Raw genomic sequence first — 19,889 nt, 5'->3', positions numbered from 1 at the left:
TCATTAACTCCCTTCTGGGCTTAGCTATATCATCCTGTTCCTATTCAAAGCCCACCCTGTGGCCTTTGCAGCACCAGCTCTGGCAGAGGAGGACTGGAATAGCAGCAAGTCTCTTCTAGTTTGAATGCACACCACCCATCTGCTATTTCCAGGAGCAAGTTTGGCATTTCAGCATACCCTGCCCACTGCCTGTTTGCTATTATTCAATCTCCATGGGGTCCCTAGGGCTTTTTTGGATGCCCAGTGCTGGATTTGGCATGCTACTTTTGTTCTTTGCAGCTAGAAATCTGAAGGACAGAAACTGTTTACAAATGGCTTGTACTACAGATGCTACTAACTTGGTTAAAATAAAACCAGGTAATATTTGAGCTGGTGACGCATTTCTGCTGACCTCAGGGATCTGTCCCAAAACGGAAGCGTTGGAGCTGCTGAAGATCAGCATCTGCACAGATGTGAATCCTCCTCCCTCTGCTTGGGAGCAGAAATCGATTCCCATCCTCCAGCCCCAAAGCATCTATTGGGTGTGCTCATGGTGGAACAGGACCAGGGATGTGGGGCTGGAGCCCACCTGAGCACCAGGGCTCAGTGAGGAGCATTTCCCACAGCACAGACAGGCTCGGTGCTCATCGATTTTATCATTCTTTATATCGTCGTTAAGAGTAGCAGGTATTGATGTACAATGCATCTGTCATCTTATTGTGCTTCCTATGAAAATGTGTGTACATAGTACAGATACCAGAGAGAATTCAACACTTTATACACTTGAAGGCATTCAGAGATCAGTAACAGAAAAAAAAATGGCACAAGAACAAGGCCTAGATGCTACAGAATGGATATCTACACTGATATGATGCATGTATAGATATATATATATATATGTACACATATATATATAGTCATATATATTATATATAAGAAATATAAAATGCAGATGGCATAATAGAAACAAACCAAAAGTTGTATGTTCCAACAGGCGAGCCTCAAGGTCACATCCCAGCCCCATCTTTAAAAGCTTTAACGGGCGAAAAAGGAAGAAAATAAATACATGAAACGCAGTGAAACATTAGGAAAAATCCATAAGAAAATTTATGGATGCGGCCAACCTTTTGTCTTTGGGTGATTGCTGGATAACAAAGGACTGACCCCCAGTTCCTAATTTTGGTCAGGCAGCAATTAATAATAATGAGGATAATAATGGGGGGGAAAAAAAAAAAGGAAAAAAAAAGTCTAGAAATAATAACTACTAAAAAGACTTATTGCAAAAGCTCTTAAAGAGAAGAAGCACTTCAGCCCCAGGAAGGCTCTTGCTTGATGTGGGGGCTGAGGGTGGCCAATGGCGCCACTGCTGGGAGGGGGCAGCGATGGGGAGAACTGGGGGGCCCGGGCCGTGAGCTTCGATGGTGCCCAGGGCTCATGGCCCCCAGGGGTGGCCGTTGTTGAGGGTTGGGAGTGGGGTGGGAGCCTGCAGCCCTGTGGCCAGTGTGCCAGAGGGTGTCCCTTAAATCTGTCCCCTTGTTGATGCTGGGGCTCCTATGGCTGCCCAGCCAACTCAGTACCAAGGGGAGCTGGAGATTTCCTTAGGCTTTTCTCCCCGAGGACGGTTGTTTTGAGGGCTGCATGGGGGGAACCCCAGATTTCCTGGGGACTGCGGGGTAGGGAGGCCACGCTGTGACAGTGCAATGAGGCCCCACACTGTGACAGGGCCCCACACCATGATGGAGCCTCACACCATAACGGGGCCCCACACAGTGACAAGGCCATACACCACGATGGGGCCCCAAGCCATAACGAAGCCCTACACCATAACCAGGCTGCAGGCCCTCTGCGGTCCCCCAAGGCACAGCCCTCCACCCAACGGCCCAACGTTGCCAACCCCGGGGCAGAGGCCGAGGAAGACATTTTGGAGAGGTGGAGCCGCTCCGTTTTGTGCACATGGAGCGGCTGCGGGCGCCCAGGCAGGGCTGTCGTGGTGAGAGACGGCCCAGGGGGCTCTGCTGGGGCTCTGGGATGATGCCAGGCACGGGGACAGGCACAGGCTGAAGCCTGGGGAGCAGAATGAGCATGGAGACGACGGACGGACGGACAGACAGACGAACAGGGCTGTGGATGGAGACTCTGCGGCCCGAAGGCTGCTTCTTCTTGGCTTCTGGGTTTCTAGTTAAAAAGGCCGAGGGGAGCCGAGGGGGAGGAGACGGGGCAGGCCCGCGCCCCGGCCCGCTGTGCGTGGCTCCGCGGCTGGGCTGCAGCCTCCTCGAGTCTCTGAGCCAGCGCAGCCCGGCCCGGCCGCCTGCCCCAAAATCTGAGGCCGCCGCTCTTGTCCGCATCCCGCCGTGGCTTTGAGCGAGGTCCCCTGGCTGTGTCTCTCCTCTGGGAGAAGGGCAGCTCTCCGGAGGGCTTTGGTAGCTCGGGTTGTTGTACATCCAGACGTCGGTTAGCAGGTGAAGTCCTCAAAGGTGCCCCGGGCCGGGTGGTGAGGTAGGATGTTCGCTGCGTACGTCATGCCGGCCGGGTGACCCCGTAGGCTCTCACAGGGATTCTGCAGGGGCAGAGATGGGATGCTGTGGTCACAGGTTTCACCCAGAACCGAGCCCTGTCTGCCTAGAGCACCAGTGCCTGCTGCCACTTCTCCCCCAGATGCTGACAGTGCCCCCAACGAGACCCTCGGCCCGGCACTCACGTGGCGTTTCACATCATCCATGCTCAGTGCAACGCCCTTGTCCGTGTTGTTCCTCTTGTGGTTCTTGTGGCACTTGCCCCGCCGGCACAGCCGGTGCTTGATCACCTGCAGGAGATGACTCTCAGCTCCAAGATGGACCCCATCATGGGGGGCTGCCCCAGCCGACAGGGGGACACGGTGCCGAGGGGGCTGTGTCGACCCCACAGGAATTGGGCACAGCATTTTGGGTCTCACCTCATAGGCGTAGTCAAACAGCTCCAGCACGGTGAGGATGCTGGCCCCGATAAACAACCCCATCTGTCCTCCGATGTCACCTGGGGGGGGGAGAGGAAAGCTGTCAGCAGGGCACTGGTGGCAGATGGAGCAGAGAAAGGGCAGAACTCATCGCTGCTGTGACCCTGGGGGTTGCTCTGCTCTGCTCTGCTCTGCACCCACGCTGTGTGCACACCATGGTGCCCCAGGACTGGAGTGACAGCACATGGGGCTGCACTGAAGGGTGCCAACATGAGCCCTCAGCACAGCCACCAGCCCACAGTGCTCACCCAGCAATCCAGCCACCTCATACGCCTTCTTCTGCTCGATCGTCTCATAGTTCAGGGCTTCAAAGAAGATGTCCAGCACCAGGATGTTCTCCCTGCGTGGGCAGAAAGCGGCGTCAGGTCGTGGTGCTGGAGAGATGCACTGCCTCCCCATACCTGTGGTGCGTTACCCGATGTACTGCTCTGACTTGTTGTACTTCTTGGCCAGGTACTTGGCGGAGGCTTTGCTGGGGATCTTCACCATGGAGAGCTCTTTGCCATAGCGGGTGACGTTGCAGGGCATCTCACAGACACAGTACTCATTGTCCTTCTCCACCAGGAAATCTGGACAGGAAGAGAGATTTAAATAGGGATGTGGGAAACCCCGATGCCATCTGTTCAGTCCCATGGGACTGGGCAGCCTCACCTAAGGCTGGATCTGCGCACTCCTTGTACTGCTCTGGGGTGCAATAAGGGGCATCACCTGCGGGCGACAGAACAGGTTTGCTATAGGACCATATCCACTGGATTTGGGATGGGACATAGTGATGCATAGCTCACCTGGCATGTGCACCATGCGGCAGTTGCAGTTCTCCACCAGGTAGCGGGTCTCACAGTCGATGCGGCAGGCGGTGATGCTGTAAGTATCGTAGAACTCCGAGTCACCCGTTGTGGCCTTACAGTCGCCCCAGGGAGGTGGCAAGTAGATGAGCTGAGAGGGAAGCCAGGGATAAGGAGAGAAGCACACGTCCCTGCTGCCCACAGCATGGTGAGGGGATGGAGCCTTGTGCACCGCTCCCCATTTCCATCCCACGCTGGGGCAGGAGACAGGGAGTGCAGAGGCTCAGCACTCTGGGGTTGGGAGGGATTGAGCAGGGCCCACAGCCCCTACCCGCTGCTCCTGGCAGGACACAAAGGTCTGGAACCCGGGTGCCACACCGAAGCCCAGCTGGTCGATGAGTGGAGGCTCATCCTGGCTGTGGATCTGCACCTTGATCCCGGCTTCAAATGAGGTCTCATCTGTAGCAGAGAGGAGCAGAGAGGAGCTGAGCCCTGGTGCAAGAAGGTAGAAAACTCTTCCTGTCTCCCACCCTTCCCTTTGGTGAATTCACTCCTTCACATGTCCATGCATTTATCCATCCATCCACCCTGTGTCCTTGTCCCCTCCAGCCCTGTGGTCCAGAGCTTGGAAAGAACAGTGTGGAAAGTGCCTGGCTCTATTTATAAACAAGTGATGGCTGCTTGTCTAAAGCGACAGGGAGTTGCCATGGCAAATAGCATAGACAAGGAGCAAAAAAGAAAGCCAAAGACCTGAAGTGGTGAGAAACAGAAGGAAAGAACCTTGGGGATGTGGTCCTGTGGGGTGTGGAACTGGGAGGCTGCTGGAAAGCAGCCCAGAAGCTGCTGGGTTACCTGTTTCCCCCCACACTGGGAGGTACTCGTCCTGCTGGATGTCCAGCATGATCTCCAGGCCGTTGCCAGTGCCCCCTTTCATGGTGATGAGCCGGGGTTTGCCGTCCTGCCCTGCATTGAAGGTGTAGCACTTCCCATAGCGTGTGAACACCTGTGGGAGAGGACACAAGGCTGAGGCTGGGGCCCCTCTGCTGGCACCAGACTGCCACTGGAACTACAATATGGAGCCAGAACCCATCCCAGAATGCAGCCATGCCCAGCCTGGGGAACAGCCAGACCCAGACCCCTGCCCCATGGGGTCTCTTAGCATCGGAGCTGCCTTTGCCCTGATAGAAGGACAAGATCCCCACCAAGGCGGTGGGTGCAGGTCAGTGAAGATGCTTTGCAGATTTGCAGCACTCTGATCCCGCAGCACCAGGACTGCGGCACTCAGCCCTGTGCCCTCACCAGTATCTGCCCCATCGCCTCCAGTCCCACAGATGGGGGCTGGATAAGATCCTCAACACCCCCCCCCCACCTCTCCTCTTACCCATTCCAGCTCTCACCTCAGGCTGCCAGCACAGCTCCATGCTGCTGAGCTGCCACTGGCAAAGGGATCATTTGGGGCCAGCAGGCTGCAGGCTGCACAGTACCAAGCCCAAATCCCGAGGTGTGGTGGGGATATGAGGATGGAGGTGTCTCATCAACACCAACACCACCAGGATGCCTGGGTGCCTGTCTCCAAGCATGGACAGCATCACCCATTGTGGCTGATCTGACACGATGCTGGTGGGAGCTGCTCCCTGGTCCCTTCCCTCTCCTTATGAGGCCAGGAGACAGGCAGCAGGAATCCTCCAGGAGCCTGCTCTATGCCCAGGGCTTTGCTTTTCCCCATCCCAAGCTGCGAACGCAGCGCTCGTCATACTGAGCAGTCCCAGGTAATGGAAAGGGGAGAGGAGAAGGTGCGATTGTAGGGCAGGTAAGGGGCGACAGGAGCCAGGAGATGACTGTGCCAGGCAAAAGAACTGTGCCACCATCTGGTCCCCAGAGCAGTGGGACAGGGCTACTCACCGCCACGAAGTCTCCGGGGCCACACTGCTCGCCCCGGTAGCTGCAGCTCAGCAGCATGTCCTCCAGCTGGTGGCAAGTGCGGTTAAAAAACCCGTGCAAATTTAGGGGTTCATCCTCATCCCAAGAGCTGAACTGGGCTGGGACAAAGCCCAGCTCCATCCCGGGCTCGTAATCAACCAGGGGCGCGAGGTAGAGCAGGTCCTCGTGGCTGAGCTGCGAGACCCGCACCCGGTTGATGTTGCAGAAGGTGACGGCGGGGAAAGTCATCTCGGGGCTGTCCTCCTCACTGAGCAGTGTGACGTGGTGGTACTCCAGGTAGTACACAATGCGGTCGGCCACCTGGTAGAGGAAGACGGAGAGGGACAGGAGGAAAGCCAGCGCCCAGAGCGCCTGCCGGACACCCAGGCTGCCCTCCACGAAGATGTGGCTCAGCCCGTGCAGTGTGCAGCTGCTGGCAAAGGCCACGAAGTCTGTGGCTGCCCCTGTGTCCTCCTCTTCCTCCTCTTCTTCCTCCTTCTGCCCGTACAGGAACTCATCGGCTCCGTTCTCTCCTCTCCCAGCTGCTGTGGCATCTCTTGGTGCTTCCTCGTTGGAGAAGGAGATGGTGCAGAATATCTGGAGGGGCATTATGCAGAATGGGGATCCCAGGTGTGGGGCGGGGGTCCTGATCCTGCTGCAGGTTGGGGGTCTCCAGTGGTGAATCAGTGCTTCATAGAGTGGGTGAGAGGGGCTGGGTTGGAGGAAAGGGAAAAGTTGGGAGCAGAGAAAGAGAAGGGAAAAGGAGTGAGAGGTGTGCAGTGATGCGCAGAGCGAGGGGAGAGGAGCAGAAGAAGAGCAGAGGGCTGCTCGGGTGGGGGGGGGGGGTGGTTGGAGAGGAGGGGACATGAGGAGCTGGGGAGGAGCGAGGGGCGGTTCTGCGGGCTCCCTGCTCCCACGGGAGCAGCCCGGCTGCGGCTGGTAGGACGGAGTGAAGACGTTGCTGGCTCTGGGATGCGCTGCTGTGCTGGGAGCTGAAGGGCTGCCAGATCCGGGGTGCACAGCTGTGCATGGATGGGTGTGCACAGATGGGGGGTGCATGGATGGGTTTACGTGGATGTTGTGCGTGCAGGCACCTGGTATGCTGCATCCTCCATCCCCGGCAGCCTGATCAGAGGTTCCATCCATGCTGTCCTGCCGCGTGCCAGGCTGTTTCCGCAGCCTCCATCTGCTCGGCTCACCGGGGTCTCCAAGCTCTTCACGTGGCAGCCAGAGATTGCCCAAAGCTCCATGTCACTGTCCTGCCGTCATGCCCATCTGGGTGGTGCCAGTAAGGATGCTGTGGTGTCCCCAAGTGCTCCGTGTTGCTCATCCTGGTCTCACTCATCCCCATGGGCTCATCTCCCCGCACAGTGGGACAGCGATGTGAGCATAGGTGATGCCTGAGGTTGGGTGTCTTCCAAGCCCATGCTGCTTTTTGCAGGATTTGGGCATTGTCATGTTTTGGGCGATGCCTCCTCCTGGAGAGCCACGCAGTGCATCGCCCCATGTTCTGTTCCATGTGGGGCACAGGGAACCCCCAGTGTCGGCTTTCAGGTGTGCGGGATGAGATTTGGGAGGCAGCCTTGGGAAGGCGTGGGGCTGGAGCTGGGTGAATCCAGGAGCAAAAGCATCACCCCCCACTCCCTGCAGCCCTGCGGCAGCACGGCCCCTTCTTGCGGTTTGCTTTTTTCCTGCGCTCAGCACTTTGTAAAAGCATCCAGTGTGACCACAGAGCAATCTCCAACCCCATCCCAGCACCGCAGCCGCCATCGGCAGCCTGAGGGGAGGGGAGCTTCTGCATGTGGCACCACTTCCATGCACAGGAGCCGGGCAAGGGGGTTTCGCTGATGCATGGGTGCAACAATCACACACCCCAGCCCCTGCATCAGCTGTGCATCCTTCCCCAGGTGGATCCTGGTCCCTGTGCACATCTGAGCTCATGGTCACAGGTATTCTCAAAGAAAGTGAACAAATGAAATCAGAAAACCACTGAAGAATGGCTCTGATCCCTGTGTGAAGTTATCAGCTCTGCCAGAGCAAGAGATGAAATGTGTGGGGCGTGCACAGGGGACTGCCACCAAGGCTCAGCCAGGAAGACAAATGCCACTGGGACAATGATGGGACAGCACTGTGTTACCTGAGGGTCCGCCCTAGGTGTCCCCACACTCAGTATTCCCCCAAAGGGCCCTTTGTGTAAAGGGGACAAAGCAGAAGAACCAGACACAAAGCCAGGAAAAGCAAGCAAGCGTGGGGTGACCTTGGGGACAAGTGCCAGAGCCACAGGATGAAATTTCATAGGGCTGAGAGAAGGTTGTGCCTTTGGGGACAACCTGGAGTCTCAGCTGGAAAAATCCTGGGAATGCAACTGGGACCAGGGAGCTAGAAACCAGCAAGCCACAGGGACCAGTCACAGCCCTTTGGTATTTGGATGGAGATGAGCTACAGCTGCATCATGGGCAGGGCAAGGCTTTAAAAGGCATCAGCTGGGAGAAGGCTTGGGGATGTTGGGCTGTTCTGTTTTGGGAGGCAAGGGTTTGGGATGTGGTACAGGAGCCAGCCCTGGTGGATGAGCAGGTGTGAGCTGGCTGAGGTCAGGGTGGGTTTTCTTCTGTTCCCTGGTTCTGGTGTGAGCAAGCTGTTAATGCAGTCTAATGGTACAGGGGGGTGGGAGGGGACTTTCATTGTGCTTTTCAGGAGCAATTGCTGCAGGGTGAGGGAGGTGCTGTAATGAAAGCACTCCATCATTGTCTTACTTGGCTGAAACCTGGGGGGGAACTCTGGGGCTGTTCCTGGGAAGGACAAATGATGCCTGGGGGTGAATGCTCAAAGGGATGAAGGTGACCAGGGGTGGTCAGAGCCAGAAGCATAGCAGAACTAAGAGGAACCCATCCTGACCCTGTGGTTGAGGACAGTTTATGGCTGTGTCCCCAAGTTGGGGACATGGGGTCACCGTCCCAATTTCTGTGGATTTTGGAGATGTTGGAGGAGCCCTTGGGTTCTCTCCAGCTCCTCCCTCAGCAGGAGATATTTTTTACCCTCTTCCAGGTAACGCTTTTGCGGGGGAGGAGGATGAGGGATGCTATAATTAACTGTGACATCAGCCCCCGTGGCAGCATGCACCGGGATGCCACTGCTGTGCCCCCAACCTGGGGAACGGGGATGCTCGGTGTCATTGTGTCCCCCACAGCAGTGGGACCGTGGCAGCAGAGCGGTGTTTCCTGGCTCCATCGCGGTTTCTGCCCTCTGTCCGATCCCGCAGCGCCGGCACGGGCCGGGAGCACCGAGGTTCCCCGGAGCAAGGGAGCACGGAGGCGGCGGGGAAGGAGGGAGGCGGATGGGGGATTTGACAGCAGCGGCAGCAGCGCATTTCACAGCCTGTCACGCTTTAATGGCAGAGGAGATCAAAGCCGGGATGGAGTTATTCATAGAGATAAACCAATCCCCGAGGAGGCGAGGAGAAAACAACATTGTGAGCTCTGTTATCCCAGGCATGCAAACCGCAGCCTGGCCCCAGGAGGTGCCGCGGGTTCGCCTGGTTCCGTATCCAGGCGCTGGGGTTCGATGGGACGCATTGCAACCCCGTAGCTGCCGGCAGCAGGGGAGGGAGGGGATATTTGGTGGGGCAGAAGGGCTGCCCTGCACCTGCATTACGCAGCAAGGGGGAGAAAAGCAGCTTTGCGACGCGCCTCGGTGCCGGGGTGGCTCTGCCCCACCATGAGGCGGAGATGGGGGAAATCTCCGTCTCTCAGAGGTGGAAGAGTGGGGTGGGATGCGGGGATCCTGCGGCACTAATCCCACCGCCTTTATCAGATGCTACCACCTTGCCTCTGCTCGCTCCACCGGCCAAGCTGGGCGTACTGGTGTTATCCGCCCCTTTATCCCCCAGATTAGACGCTTCACAGTGGATTAGCATGTCACATTCTAATGCAGAAAAAAACGGTTATTTAAATGAAATTTAAAAAAACAAAAAAAAAGTTTTTGTCCATCTGTATGGTTCCCCACTGCTGTCTTTTGTCCCCGTGGGTGCAGCTGTGGGAAATGCAGCTGTGGGTGATGTGGGATTGCTGCTCCAGACTCAGGGGACAAAGGATGGGGACAAAAGGCTGCTGTGGGGATGGCAGTCTGTCCCAATGGCCCCATGCCACCCCCCCGGGGCTGTTGGCTGCAGACCCACGTCCACAGCACAGGACTTTAATAAGAAACACATTATAGTGAGTAACGCACTAAGTGGACTTCATTACAGACCTGGGGCCTCCCTGGCTGTTCCGTGTGATTTCCTATCAGACGAGCCTTATCTTCTCTCCAAACGTTCCCATTTAAACTCCATTAATCTTTCAAAACCTCCTCGTCTCGGTGCTTCCCAGCCTGGTGCAGGCGCTGGCAGCACTGCAGGGCTCTGCAGCCCCACTGCTGAGGAGGGTCTGTGAGCAAGCCCCCTTAGCTGTGCTCCTTCATGCACCCGCTGCCGTATCCAAAGATCTGAGCACCGATTTCTCCTCCTGTGCCCAAAAGCATCTGTAATATCGAGATATTTCTGCGTGACTTTTTCTCCATGTGCAGCACAGGTTTTGCATTGTGGGGGTCAGTGCTGAGGTGCAGGGGGTGCTGTGAATTCCAGCCTTACTCCATGCAGATGCTTGTCTAAAAGCCTTTCTGTAGCTCCTGCTGCTTGCAAGTTGCCTGTAAGCTGAGTTGTGATTTCTTTCTGACATCCTTCACAATTGCTTCGATGCTTGGTGCAAACCAATCCAAACTGACGGTTTTATTGGTGGGGGAATGGGGGGGGAAATTGTATTCCCATCCGGCTCCCTTGCTGTGTGCTGGGTGGTTTTCACATCTAATCTAATCCAAGCAAGGTGGATTGCTCGCATGGCCCCGCTCTGCAGCTGCTCCAGGTGCTGCAACCCCCACAAAGCAAAGGGATGGGGGGCTCTGCCCTGGCTCGGTCCTTAGGGAGACTGCCTGGATGCAGCGGGGAAGAAAAACAAATGATTGGGAATAATAATGGTAATTTAAAACCAAGAACTGTAACATCCGTTTGTGAAGGCCAGTATATGTACAGAAAGCCTGAGCCTGAGATGGTGAGGAGCATCTCGAGTCACGGCTGTTTCAGGAGTTGCAGTGCAGCTCGGAGGGCTCTGACCAAACTCTGCAGATGATAAAACATTGGCAGCTACAAAAAGGCAGAGAAATTAAACCTGAGGTGAAGGGCTGTGGAATGGTTCTTTTCTCTCCCTCTGCACGCTCAGTGTGCCCCTCTGCCCCGGCTCCTGGCTCAGTGCTGGGGGACGGAGGGGGAATTGCACCAATTGTGCATTTCTTCCAAATTACTGCTGTTGCCCATCACGCTGTGTGCCGGTCCTGCTGCTCCAATGGGGCCTCTGATCAATATAGAAAGGAGATGAAGGGGAATTCCTTTGCACGAATTCCCATTTCCTGGCGGTATTTCAGTGCTGCATTCCCAGCCTGCAGCTTCCCCTGGAGCCGGTGCCCAAAGCTCTGTGGTTGTGGACTCCTCACCTCCATCTGCACACCCTCCTCATCTCTTTCAGCAGCTGAAGATACCATTTAACCTTATTAATAATAATTAATAATTCATTTGTTAATGGTTTTGTGTGCAAAAGCATCTCAAGAGGAACAGTAACAGCCCTGCAGGGCCCCAGCGTGCATCTGAGCTGCTCTGAGCTCTTGGCACAACACCTCTGGGTGTGCAATGTGCTTTTGGGTGTGCAAAGCTCTTGGGGCATGCATGCCACCTCTGGGTGTGCATGGTGGATTGGGGTGTGCAACGAGCTTTGGATGTGTACAACACCCACAGGTGTGCACTGAGTGTGCAAAGTGCATTAGGTGTACGAGATGCATGAAGGTGTGCAGTGTGTTGGATGTGCAACAGCACCTGCAGGTGTGCACAATGCATTGGTGTGTGCAAAGTGCATTAGTCGTACAAGGCTTTTTGGGGTGTGCAAAGCATGTGTTTTGGGTGTGCACGGTACCTGCAGGTGTGCATGGTGCATTGGGGTGTGCAGAGTGCATGAGGTGAGCACAACACCTCTGAGTGTGCACAATTGTGCATGCCTCAGTGGCTGTGCAAGACATCTCTGGGCATGCAATGTGCTTTAGGTGTACAAACACCTCTGTGTGTGCAAAGTGCTTGGAGTGTGCACCAACACCTCTGGGTGTGTAAAGAATTTTGTGTGTACAAAATGCACTGGGATACACAAAGTGCTTTGGGTGGATTTGACATCTCCAGGTGAGCAAAAGTACTTAGAGTTCACAATGCATTGGGATGAGCAAAATGCTTTGGTTGAGTACGACATCTCTGGGTGTGCATTGTTGCCACACTTGCACAGTGCACACACGTGTGCAGCAGCTCCAGGCGTGCTGTTGAGGTGGGCTGCATCACCAGGATGGGGACTCAGTGCCCAGTGCTGCTCCTGCTGCTGCTGCTTGTCCTCCTCTCTGCCTCCTCCCTCCTGGTGGGATGGTGCTGCTCCATGCCTGCAGCTTCCAGGTGTTAAATGATGCGGCTGCTCCATGACAGAGCTGCTGGTGAAGCAGCTGCAGGGTGCAGACACATATGAACCCCCACTGTGCTGTGTCCAGTGCTGGTGCTCCTGATGCTCCTCTGCTGCTTTTGGCTCTGCCAAAATCCCTCTGGGTTCAGTGGCATCACTCCCATGCAGGAATAGGAATGGTGAAAACAGGTGAAATGCAACAGGCTTCAAGCAAACAGCACAGAGTGAGCAGAGCTGTGCATGGCTGAGGGATCCCAAACTCTGTGCCCTGAGGGCACCCACTGGAAAAGCCCCAGCAAAGCCAAGGAGATGCAGAGCAGAGCTCCTGGTGCCTCTCCTCTGTGCCCAAGGGCTGCATGGCTCAACGGCTTCTTTGCTTTGAGCAAAACACCAACATGCAGAAATCCTCTAAGTGGGCAGAGCCGGGTTGTTCCCAACCCACCTGCAGCCGCTCCTCTGCTCCATCACCTCCAATTACTCCGCGCAGCGCAGTCGGATCCCATGCGATTCGCTTGGAAAATGCTGCAAGCTCCGGGGTCAATGGAACCACAGCTCAACAGAATAACTGTGGGGGCAGCCAGGCCTCGCGGTGCTGCTGGGGGGGGAGGACAACCGCCGGAGGTGCAACACAGCATGGAGATCATAGCGACATGCAAACGGTTTCAAGCGCTGATGAGTTATTTAGGAGCCTGCTTTTAGGAGCCATTTATGTGCGTCGCTCGCGTGTTTTACACCATTTGTAAACGCGGTGCTCTGCAGGGCTCATCCGTCAGGTCCCCAGGTTGGTTTTGCAGAGTGTGAATGGAGCCGTGTGGTTTTTGTTTAGGAACTCCAAGCACTCTTGGCTGTGTAGGAGATGCTCCACACTCTGTGGTTATCCGTGGGCACTTTGCTGTGGGCACACTGAGCTCTGGGCTCACGATGCCGGTGTCCATCAGTGGGTGCTGGGGGGCTCAGAGGGGCTGGAGGGACAGCAAAGTGTTCCTGATCCGTTCTCCGTTACAGCAGCTCCAGAGATGGGAGGAAGAAAAGGAGGAGCGTGGTGTGGGTTCACACCAGAGCCTTCCTGCTCCCTCCCTTCTCATCCTCCCTGAGCTCTTTGCTTCCAGGGCAGAAGACACACGAGGCAGTGCCATGATCCCTGCATCAGACTCAATTCTCTCCAGTGCCAGCTCAGCCCTGGAGCCTGATGGGAGTGTTCCAGAGGTCTCAACCCTCTGCAGTGATCCACGGTGCCCCCATGTGCTGCCCAGAGGCTGCTGAGCCCCAAAGCACAACGGGGATGGGGACATGTGGACATGGCTCTCCCTCAGGACGGGCTGCAGAGATGCAAGAAGAAAAACTGCAAACGTATCATAATGGACATGGCAGCATCATCTCAGCAGCACTGTGCCCAAAAGGGACTTTGCAGAGCCAAGCACACAGCATTGCCCCCAGCTTTAAGAGTGGTTTGCATGGCACAGCCCAACTTCCCATCCCAAATCCCAGGGTGCAGAGGATGTTTCTCCTCCTTTTCCTTGGGATGCAAAGAAAATTAATGGCCTCTGGAGCCCTGCTTAGAGATGGGACTCCTGGGCCTTTCTCTTGTTGGGTAAGGAGCGGATCCATGGGGTGTGAGTGAGGTTCCTGGGGCTGTGGTGTGGGAAGAGAGTGGAAACGCAAGCAAGGATCCAATGAGGCCACACAGGGAAGTTCCAACTTACATGTTATGAGGCAGCAGGCAAGAAACTGATTTCTGCTGCTAGTGAGTACAGCCCCAGAATGGAGGCAGTGGGGAGGGAGAATCCCCTGTTCCCATAAAGGAGCCCTTGGAGCACCAAATAGGGATGATAAAGCATCACGTGGGCACATGAAGCATTACATAAGGAACAATGTGTTGGCTATGGGCACAGCCCTGGTGATGAGGATGCCCTCACCCCATGTTCCACAGGACTAGGGTCCACGGGAGAACAGGATTTGTTCCACACTTTATGGCTGCCCACAGGCTATGCTAGGATTTTGGAGCTGGGGGAGGAGGTGGTTGCAGCTCCCTACACATCCCCGGCCCAGAATGCTGTAGGGGGTTGGAGCTTCATGGACCACAGGCACCCACCTGGTGCTGGAGAGGCTGTGAAGAGCCAGAGGAGGGATTGGTGCCCCCATGCTACATCCCCAGATCTCTTTAAAGGCTTTGGTGCTCTAAACAGGACCAAAGTTAGATGGTTGCAAAAGTGATGGAGGCAGAAGGGACCAATCTCCGTCCCCACCTGTACACAGGCAGCTTCCTTCCAGCACATGGAGCCTGGGCAGCCCTAAAATCCCCCTGACAGTGCTCCTGGATACAGCATCTCCTCTGTTTCAGTCAGAGGAGGGGGCAGCGCTGTCTGTGATAGTGTCTGCCAAGGCATCCTTCCTGCCTGGACTGTGTTAGGGGCCCCAGAACGCAGAGGGGAGCACAGGGCAGTGGGACCAGTAGAGAGGCAATGCAGGCTGGGGGATGTGGTGCATCATGTAGGGATGTGGAGCATTAAGGAGGGACATGGAGCATCACATTGAAACGTGGAGTATCACAAAGGGACATGGATCATTGCCTGGGGACACAGAGCATTGCACAGAGGTGATAGAACATTATATGGGCACATGGAGCATCACACAGGGACATAGAACATTGCGTAGGGGTGATGGAGCAACACATAGGGATGTGGAGCATTGCATAAGGACATGGAGCATCACACAGGCAATGGAACATTACATGGGGACAATGGGACATCACATGGGGACGTAGAACGTGATGTAGGGATGCAGAGCATTGCATCAGGGATGGTCCCACTGCTGCCCTGGCACCCATTGGTTTCAGTTAGTGCCATTGGACCCAGAGCAGCACAGAGGAGCTCAGCATGGACAGACGCAGGAGGGAGTGGTGAAGAGGAAGGAATGAACCTTTGGGTCAAACCAAAAGCTGCTGCCAAACTCACAAAGGGACAGGGCCAAAGTTTCCCAAACAACACCATCCCCATCCCCAGCACACACAGCTCCGCCGGCGCACGACTGCAAGGGGAATCCAGCGAGCAACATAAATACAGCACTGAGCCAGCTTTTTCTAATCAAATCCATTAAATCATCCAAACCTGCTTGCAAAGAATAATCCAGGCAGTAATAATAAACCAGCTGCACGTCTATTTTGCTTCTCCCGCTTCGAGCAGAGGGGGAAGGAGGGTGTTTAGATCCTAACGGCGGATGTAAGGACACAGCGGGAGGGTCCCTGAGGATGCTCTGGTGCAGAAAACACTGGGGAGCACCAAGCATCAAAGCTGGTGGTGGCACACGTGGGCTGGGACCTGACCCTGCTGAGGAGGATCCAGCCCCCTCGCCTCCATTTAACAACCAAACAACAGAGGAGCTCTCTATCCCAAGAGCCTGCCAAGGGAATTTAGTGCTGGAGATTAAAATCCCTCATATAGCACTGGGATGTGTGCAGCAGCCCTGGGGACACCCAGCCGGTGCCTGGGCACGTGCTGCAGCTTTGTCGTGGGAGGTGAGCAGGATGTCCCCAAGGCCACAATGGGGACAGGGCTGGGGACCCCAGAGCTGTGTGCTCCACATCAGAGCCAAACAGACAAGGCAGCTGATGGGGAGAGGCAGCCATGGGGCACAAAGGCGTTATTGTGCACTGGAGCCACGCGTCAGTGTGAAATGCAGCCTCTGTGCTGCACTGCTGGGACCCGCTGTCCCCAAGGGCTCACAGGGCTTCCCCTGCTCCCTGCTGGCCATCGTCAGGCCTCTCCCTGCTGTGCCACCAGCACATGTGAAGAAATCACCAGCTTCCAGATAGCCACAGTGAGAGGCATCCATCCATCCCTCCATCCATCCCTCCATCCATCACTCCGTGTGCATTGGTTTCCAGCTCAAATATCCAGCCCAGCACGCACAACCCTGCATAACCCGGAATGCTAAGCCCCAGCAGCAGCCCCTGGAACCCCCTCAGCAGTGCTGCTGCCCCTTCTTTGGGATTCAAAAGGAAGGAGGAATGGTGGTAGGCAGACCAACGCCCTCCTTGCATGGAATTCACAGCCTGGGAGGGGGCTGTGGGGGCACTCACCACTTTGAAGTCTTCGGGGCTGCACTGCTCCCCACGGAAGAAGCAGGAGAGCAGCATCTCCCGGATGTCGTGGCCGGCACGGTCATAAAACTCCAACATATTGAAAGGTTTGGGCTTGAAGTTTCGGAAGTTTGCCTTATCCTGCAGGATTTCCAGCTGCTTCTCATCAGCTGTCTGCGTGTCCGGGATCTCGTACCTTAGGGGAAAGAGCAGGCAGAGGCTTAGGCCTGGCTGTGGTGGCTTCACATGAGCTGCTCTTATCCCAACCCAAGGGGCAAAAGCACATGGCATCTTTAGGGCTCTCAGCAACACAGCTTGGATGGGCAAAGAGGTGTCCCATGCATTCGGCCATCAGCATCTTCCCAAAGGGTCACCACAGCCCCTTAGACAGCACCAAACCCAGACCAACCGCTCCACAATCAGACCTGCAGATGTCCCAGCTCAGGGCAGCCTGGCACATGCCCTGTGTACCGAAATACGCACAGGCAGAGACTGCTGCTTGGCCAGGAACATGAGGGTGGCACGGCAGCACCAAAGAGCTGCTACAGGCATGGAGATGGGCTGGGTAGGGTGGGTGAGGGGTGTCACTCTGGATACAGCACCGTGGGGTCCTGCACCCCAAGGGATGGCTGCAGTGTAATGGTAGCATGCAGGAGCTTCACCTGCTGGCCTTACAGCATGGAGCCGTGTTCTGAGGCTGGAATCACACGTGCTGGGTACAAGCACAGGGACTGGAACCACGTGTGCTGGGATCCATGCACTGGGGCTAGAACAGGGTGTGCTGAGACACATGCACTGGGGCTGGAACAGGGTGTTCTGGACTCCCAGGGACAACTCCATGCCCAGGAGCAGGTGCAGGACCTGGGGAACGCCCTCCATGTAGGGCTGTGCATGCTTGCACCCAGGTGCAAAGCCGAGCTGCCTCAGGATGCACTTCCTTGCAGAGATGAAGGCATCGCACAGCAGTGCAGCAGGGCACATGGTGACATGCTGAGCTGGGGACAGAGGTGTCAGCAGGGGCCACTTCAGGACACCTACCTGTTATTGAGCAGGGCGAGAAGCTCACCGGCGTGGTACAGGTCATTCTTGGTCACCCGGCTGAAGCGGAATTCGTTGAGGTTACAGAAGGTGACAGCGGGGAAGGTGAGCCTGGTGGCAGCCACCTCATCCAGCTTGGTGACATGAGGGTAGAGGAAGTAGTACTGGATGCGGTTGGTGCAGACGAGGGTGAGCAGTGCCAGTGAACCCATGAAGCAGAGCGCCCAGACCACGCGCTTCAGCGACAGCCGCTCGTAGGAAAAGATGTGTGAGATCCCGTGCAGGGTGGAGCTGCTGGCGAAGGCCTGGATGCTCACCGGCTGCCCGCTGTCCACCTCCTCCTCGTCCACCTTCAGGTCCATCATGGTCCGCGCCGGCAGCCCGGGGGGGCCACTCTGTGGGGAAAGGGACCCCTGGGTGCCCAGTGCCACCTCCTGGGGGTCACCGCTGCCTGATGCGTTCCGGTGAGGGAATGCTGGGGTGCACCTCTGAGCACTGCCATCCCCACTGCTGGGGGTGCACTCTGGCATGGGGCAGTGCTTTGCTGTGCCCCTCTCTCCCCCCGCACCCTCTCTATTCTATCTCTGCATTTATTGGAGTGCAGCATCTTGCATCTCCCCCTCTTCCACCTCCTCACTGCTCTCCCCATCCCACAGCACGACTGAGGTGTTGTGTCCCCCCGGCACCTCCGCAGCACGCATCCCCTCCGCCTCCCCCAAATGGCACCAATGCATCGACAAAGAGACGAAGGAGGGGAGGATGCAAACCTGGAGTCAGGGCCGCTGCGACGCGGGTGCCGGGGATGGGGCCGACCTCCCTCCGCCGGGGTGGGAAGACGAAGCCGGGAGCGGGGATGGAGGGTGCGAGCGGCACCGAGCCCGGCAGCGGCGGGCGAACCGGAAACGAACAGGGGGGGGGGGGGGGGGGGGGGGTGAATAAAAATAGCCTCGGCGGTACCTTTGGTGCAAGCGTGGGAGCGGGGATGCGTCGGGGCCTCGCTCAGCGCCGCGCAGGGGGACCGGAGGCGACCATTGCCGGAGAGAAGGCGACCGATGGGTGCGAGGAGAGGAGCGGGAGGCGAGCGGGAGGCTGCTGCCCTGCCAACCACATGGAGCGATGGATGGAGGGATGGAGGAATGGATGGATGGATGGATGGATGGATGGATGCCTCCCCCTGTGGCTATCTGGGAGCTGGTGATTTCTTCAGATGCATAATCCGCATGAAGTCATTGTCTGTGCGCTGGTGGGGCCGGAGGCCGCCGAGGGGTGCCGCAGGCCGGTGGGCAGCGAGGAGGAGAAGGAGGAGGAGGAGGAGGAGAAGGAGGAGGAGGGAGAGGCGGAGGAGCCGGGAGCTCCAGTGATTGCAGGCTGCTGGCAGGGGCTGTTGGTGCTGCTGCCGTGTGCGTGTGGGGATGTGTGTGTGCGCGTGCATGCGTGTGCCGCTCCCATCCCCCAGCGCCTCGCAGCAGGGCTGCAGCTCCCCGCACCCCCCCGGTTCCCCTTGCGCCCCCCACACCGCCCTGACCCTGCTCTGCTCGGCCGCGGCCTCTGCTGCCCTCTGGGTTTCACCCGCGGGCAGCCCGATCCCACCTGATGGCTCCGTCTGCTTTGGAGCAGCAGTGTGGCACTCACTTTTGGACACAACCCCGGCATGATGCTCGCTGCAGTGGGGACCTGACCCTGCAGGCTGCTGTCCTTCCCCTCTCGTGGCTGTGCACCTTTGGCTGTTTCTGAAGCTGTCAGAATGGTGCTGTTGTCCCCTGGGTGCTTCCCTGCATGGTGCTGGGTGTTCTCCTCCTCCCCAGATCAGCGCAGGAAGGCTCAGGATTCTCCCAGCACTGCAGCATCCCTGAGCCCCTTCCCCTCTTTCTCCCCACCATGAAGCTGGGGGACCCCCATTCAGCCCCAGGCATGCAGCAAGCACCTGTCTGCCGTGCCCAGGAAGGTGGCTGCAGTCAGATGGAAGAGAGCACTTCAATGTTCCAGTGTGATGTTGGGAGGACAGCCTGGGCCAAAAGTGTCACCTGGCCCGAAGGTGCCCCCCCAGCACGTCCTCACTGTTTGCCCTGCGCCTCATGGGAATGCGGGGAATTCAGGGTACAGCGAGGTCAGGCACATGCACCCTGTCCCCAGATCTCATGTCTTGGACATGCTTGGTTTGATCCTACTCTGGAACACATTGTCCCAGTCTTGGACCTCACCCTTCCCTTGCTGGAGCAGAAATCTGCTGCTTTGCTGTGGGTCCCTATAGGGACATCACCCCTACAGGGACAGAAATGGGTTGAGTCTGTGCCCCCCTTACTTGCCCTGTTAGCGAGCTATGAGGCCAACACCTCCTCCTGACAGCCTCCTCTCCACTGGGGCTGCCAATGGAAACCCGGTGAAGGATGAGCTCCTTGTCTAAGGGATCAGAACCTTTACAAAGGGGTTGTTTCTCCCATACCCTGTTTTTTTTTTTTTTTTTTTTTTTTTTTTCCAGATGACAGCTCATTCTCTGCAGTGGTTTTATTGACAGTAAATGCACCGGCAGTAGCAGCGATGGGGTTTCAGGTTGGAGCAGGCGCACCACACGTAGATGCTCT

The 19,889-nt window shown here is 56.7% G+C and overlaps 2 protein-coding genes across 3 annotated transcripts; both read right to left on the bottom strand.

The window, feature by feature from the left end:
* Positions 1–633: 633 nt before the first annotated feature.
* On the bottom strand, positions 634–18,695 carry ASIC1 (acid sensing ion channel subunit 1). 2 transcript variants are annotated; one of them, XM_042887675.1, is made up of 12 exons: positions 18,265–18,695; positions 17,308–17,702; positions 16,270–16,465; positions 4,609–4,759; positions 4,088–4,215; positions 3,757–3,907; positions 3,623–3,679; positions 3,387–3,540; positions 3,220–3,311; positions 2,912–2,991; positions 2,678–2,782; positions 634–2,536 (listed from the first exon to the last, which is right to left on the bottom strand). In XM_042887675.1, exons 2-12 carry the CDS (start codon positions 17,670–17,672, stop codon positions 2,432–2,434), a joined length of 1,584 nt encoding a protein of 527 aa, XP_042743609.1. In that variant the 5' UTR covers positions 17,673–17,702; positions 18,265–18,695; the 3' UTR covers positions 634–2,431. The 2 variants fall into 2 exon arrangements, with proteins under 2 accessions (XP_042743609.1, XP_042743610.1); XM_042887676.1 differs by lacking the exon at positions 18,265–18,695 and adding an exon at positions 18,075–18,171.
* LOC122188970 (acid-sensing ion channel 4-A-like) lies at positions 4,768–6,493 on the bottom strand. Its single transcript, XM_042887677.1, has one exon. It carries the CDS (start codon positions 6,283–6,285, stop codon positions 5,455–5,457), a length of 831 nt encoding a protein of 276 aa, XP_042743611.1. The 5' UTR covers positions 6,286–6,493; the 3' UTR covers positions 4,768–5,454.
* Positions 18,696–19,889: the final 1,194 nt, after the last annotated feature.

Source organism: Lagopus leucura, unplaced genomic scaffold (assembly GCF_019238085.1).
Source record: "Lagopus leucura isolate 7727_CA_CO unplaced genomic scaffold, USGS_WTPT01 Super-Scaffold_100103, whole genome shotgun sequence".
In the NCBI taxonomy this organism is placed as follows: Eukaryota; Metazoa; Chordata; class Aves; order Galliformes; family Phasianidae; genus Lagopus; species Lagopus leucura.
The sequence above is the reverse complement of the archived record's forward strand: the minus strand, read 5'-3'. Positions and strand labels throughout refer to the sequence as shown.

Excerpts from the sequence above, each read along its gene's own strand:
- ASIC1 (XM_042887675.1), bottom strand. The coding sequence starts at position 17,672 with ATGATGGACCTGAAGGTGGACGAGGAGGAGGTGGACAGCGGGCAGCCG. Across the intron at positions 3,541-3,622 it reads GTGCGCAGATCCAGCCTTAG|ATTTCCTGGTGGAGAAGGAC; the intron begins GTGAGGCTGCCC and ends CTTCCTGTCCAG. Across the intron at positions 2,992-3,219 it reads TGAGGTGGCTGGATTGCTGG|GTGACATCGGAGGACAGATG; the intron begins GTGAGCACTGTG and ends TCCCCCCCCCAG.
- LOC122188970 (XM_042887677.1), bottom strand. The coding sequence starts at position 6,285 with ATGCCCCTCCAGATATTCTGCACCATCTCCTTCTCCAACGAGGAAGCA.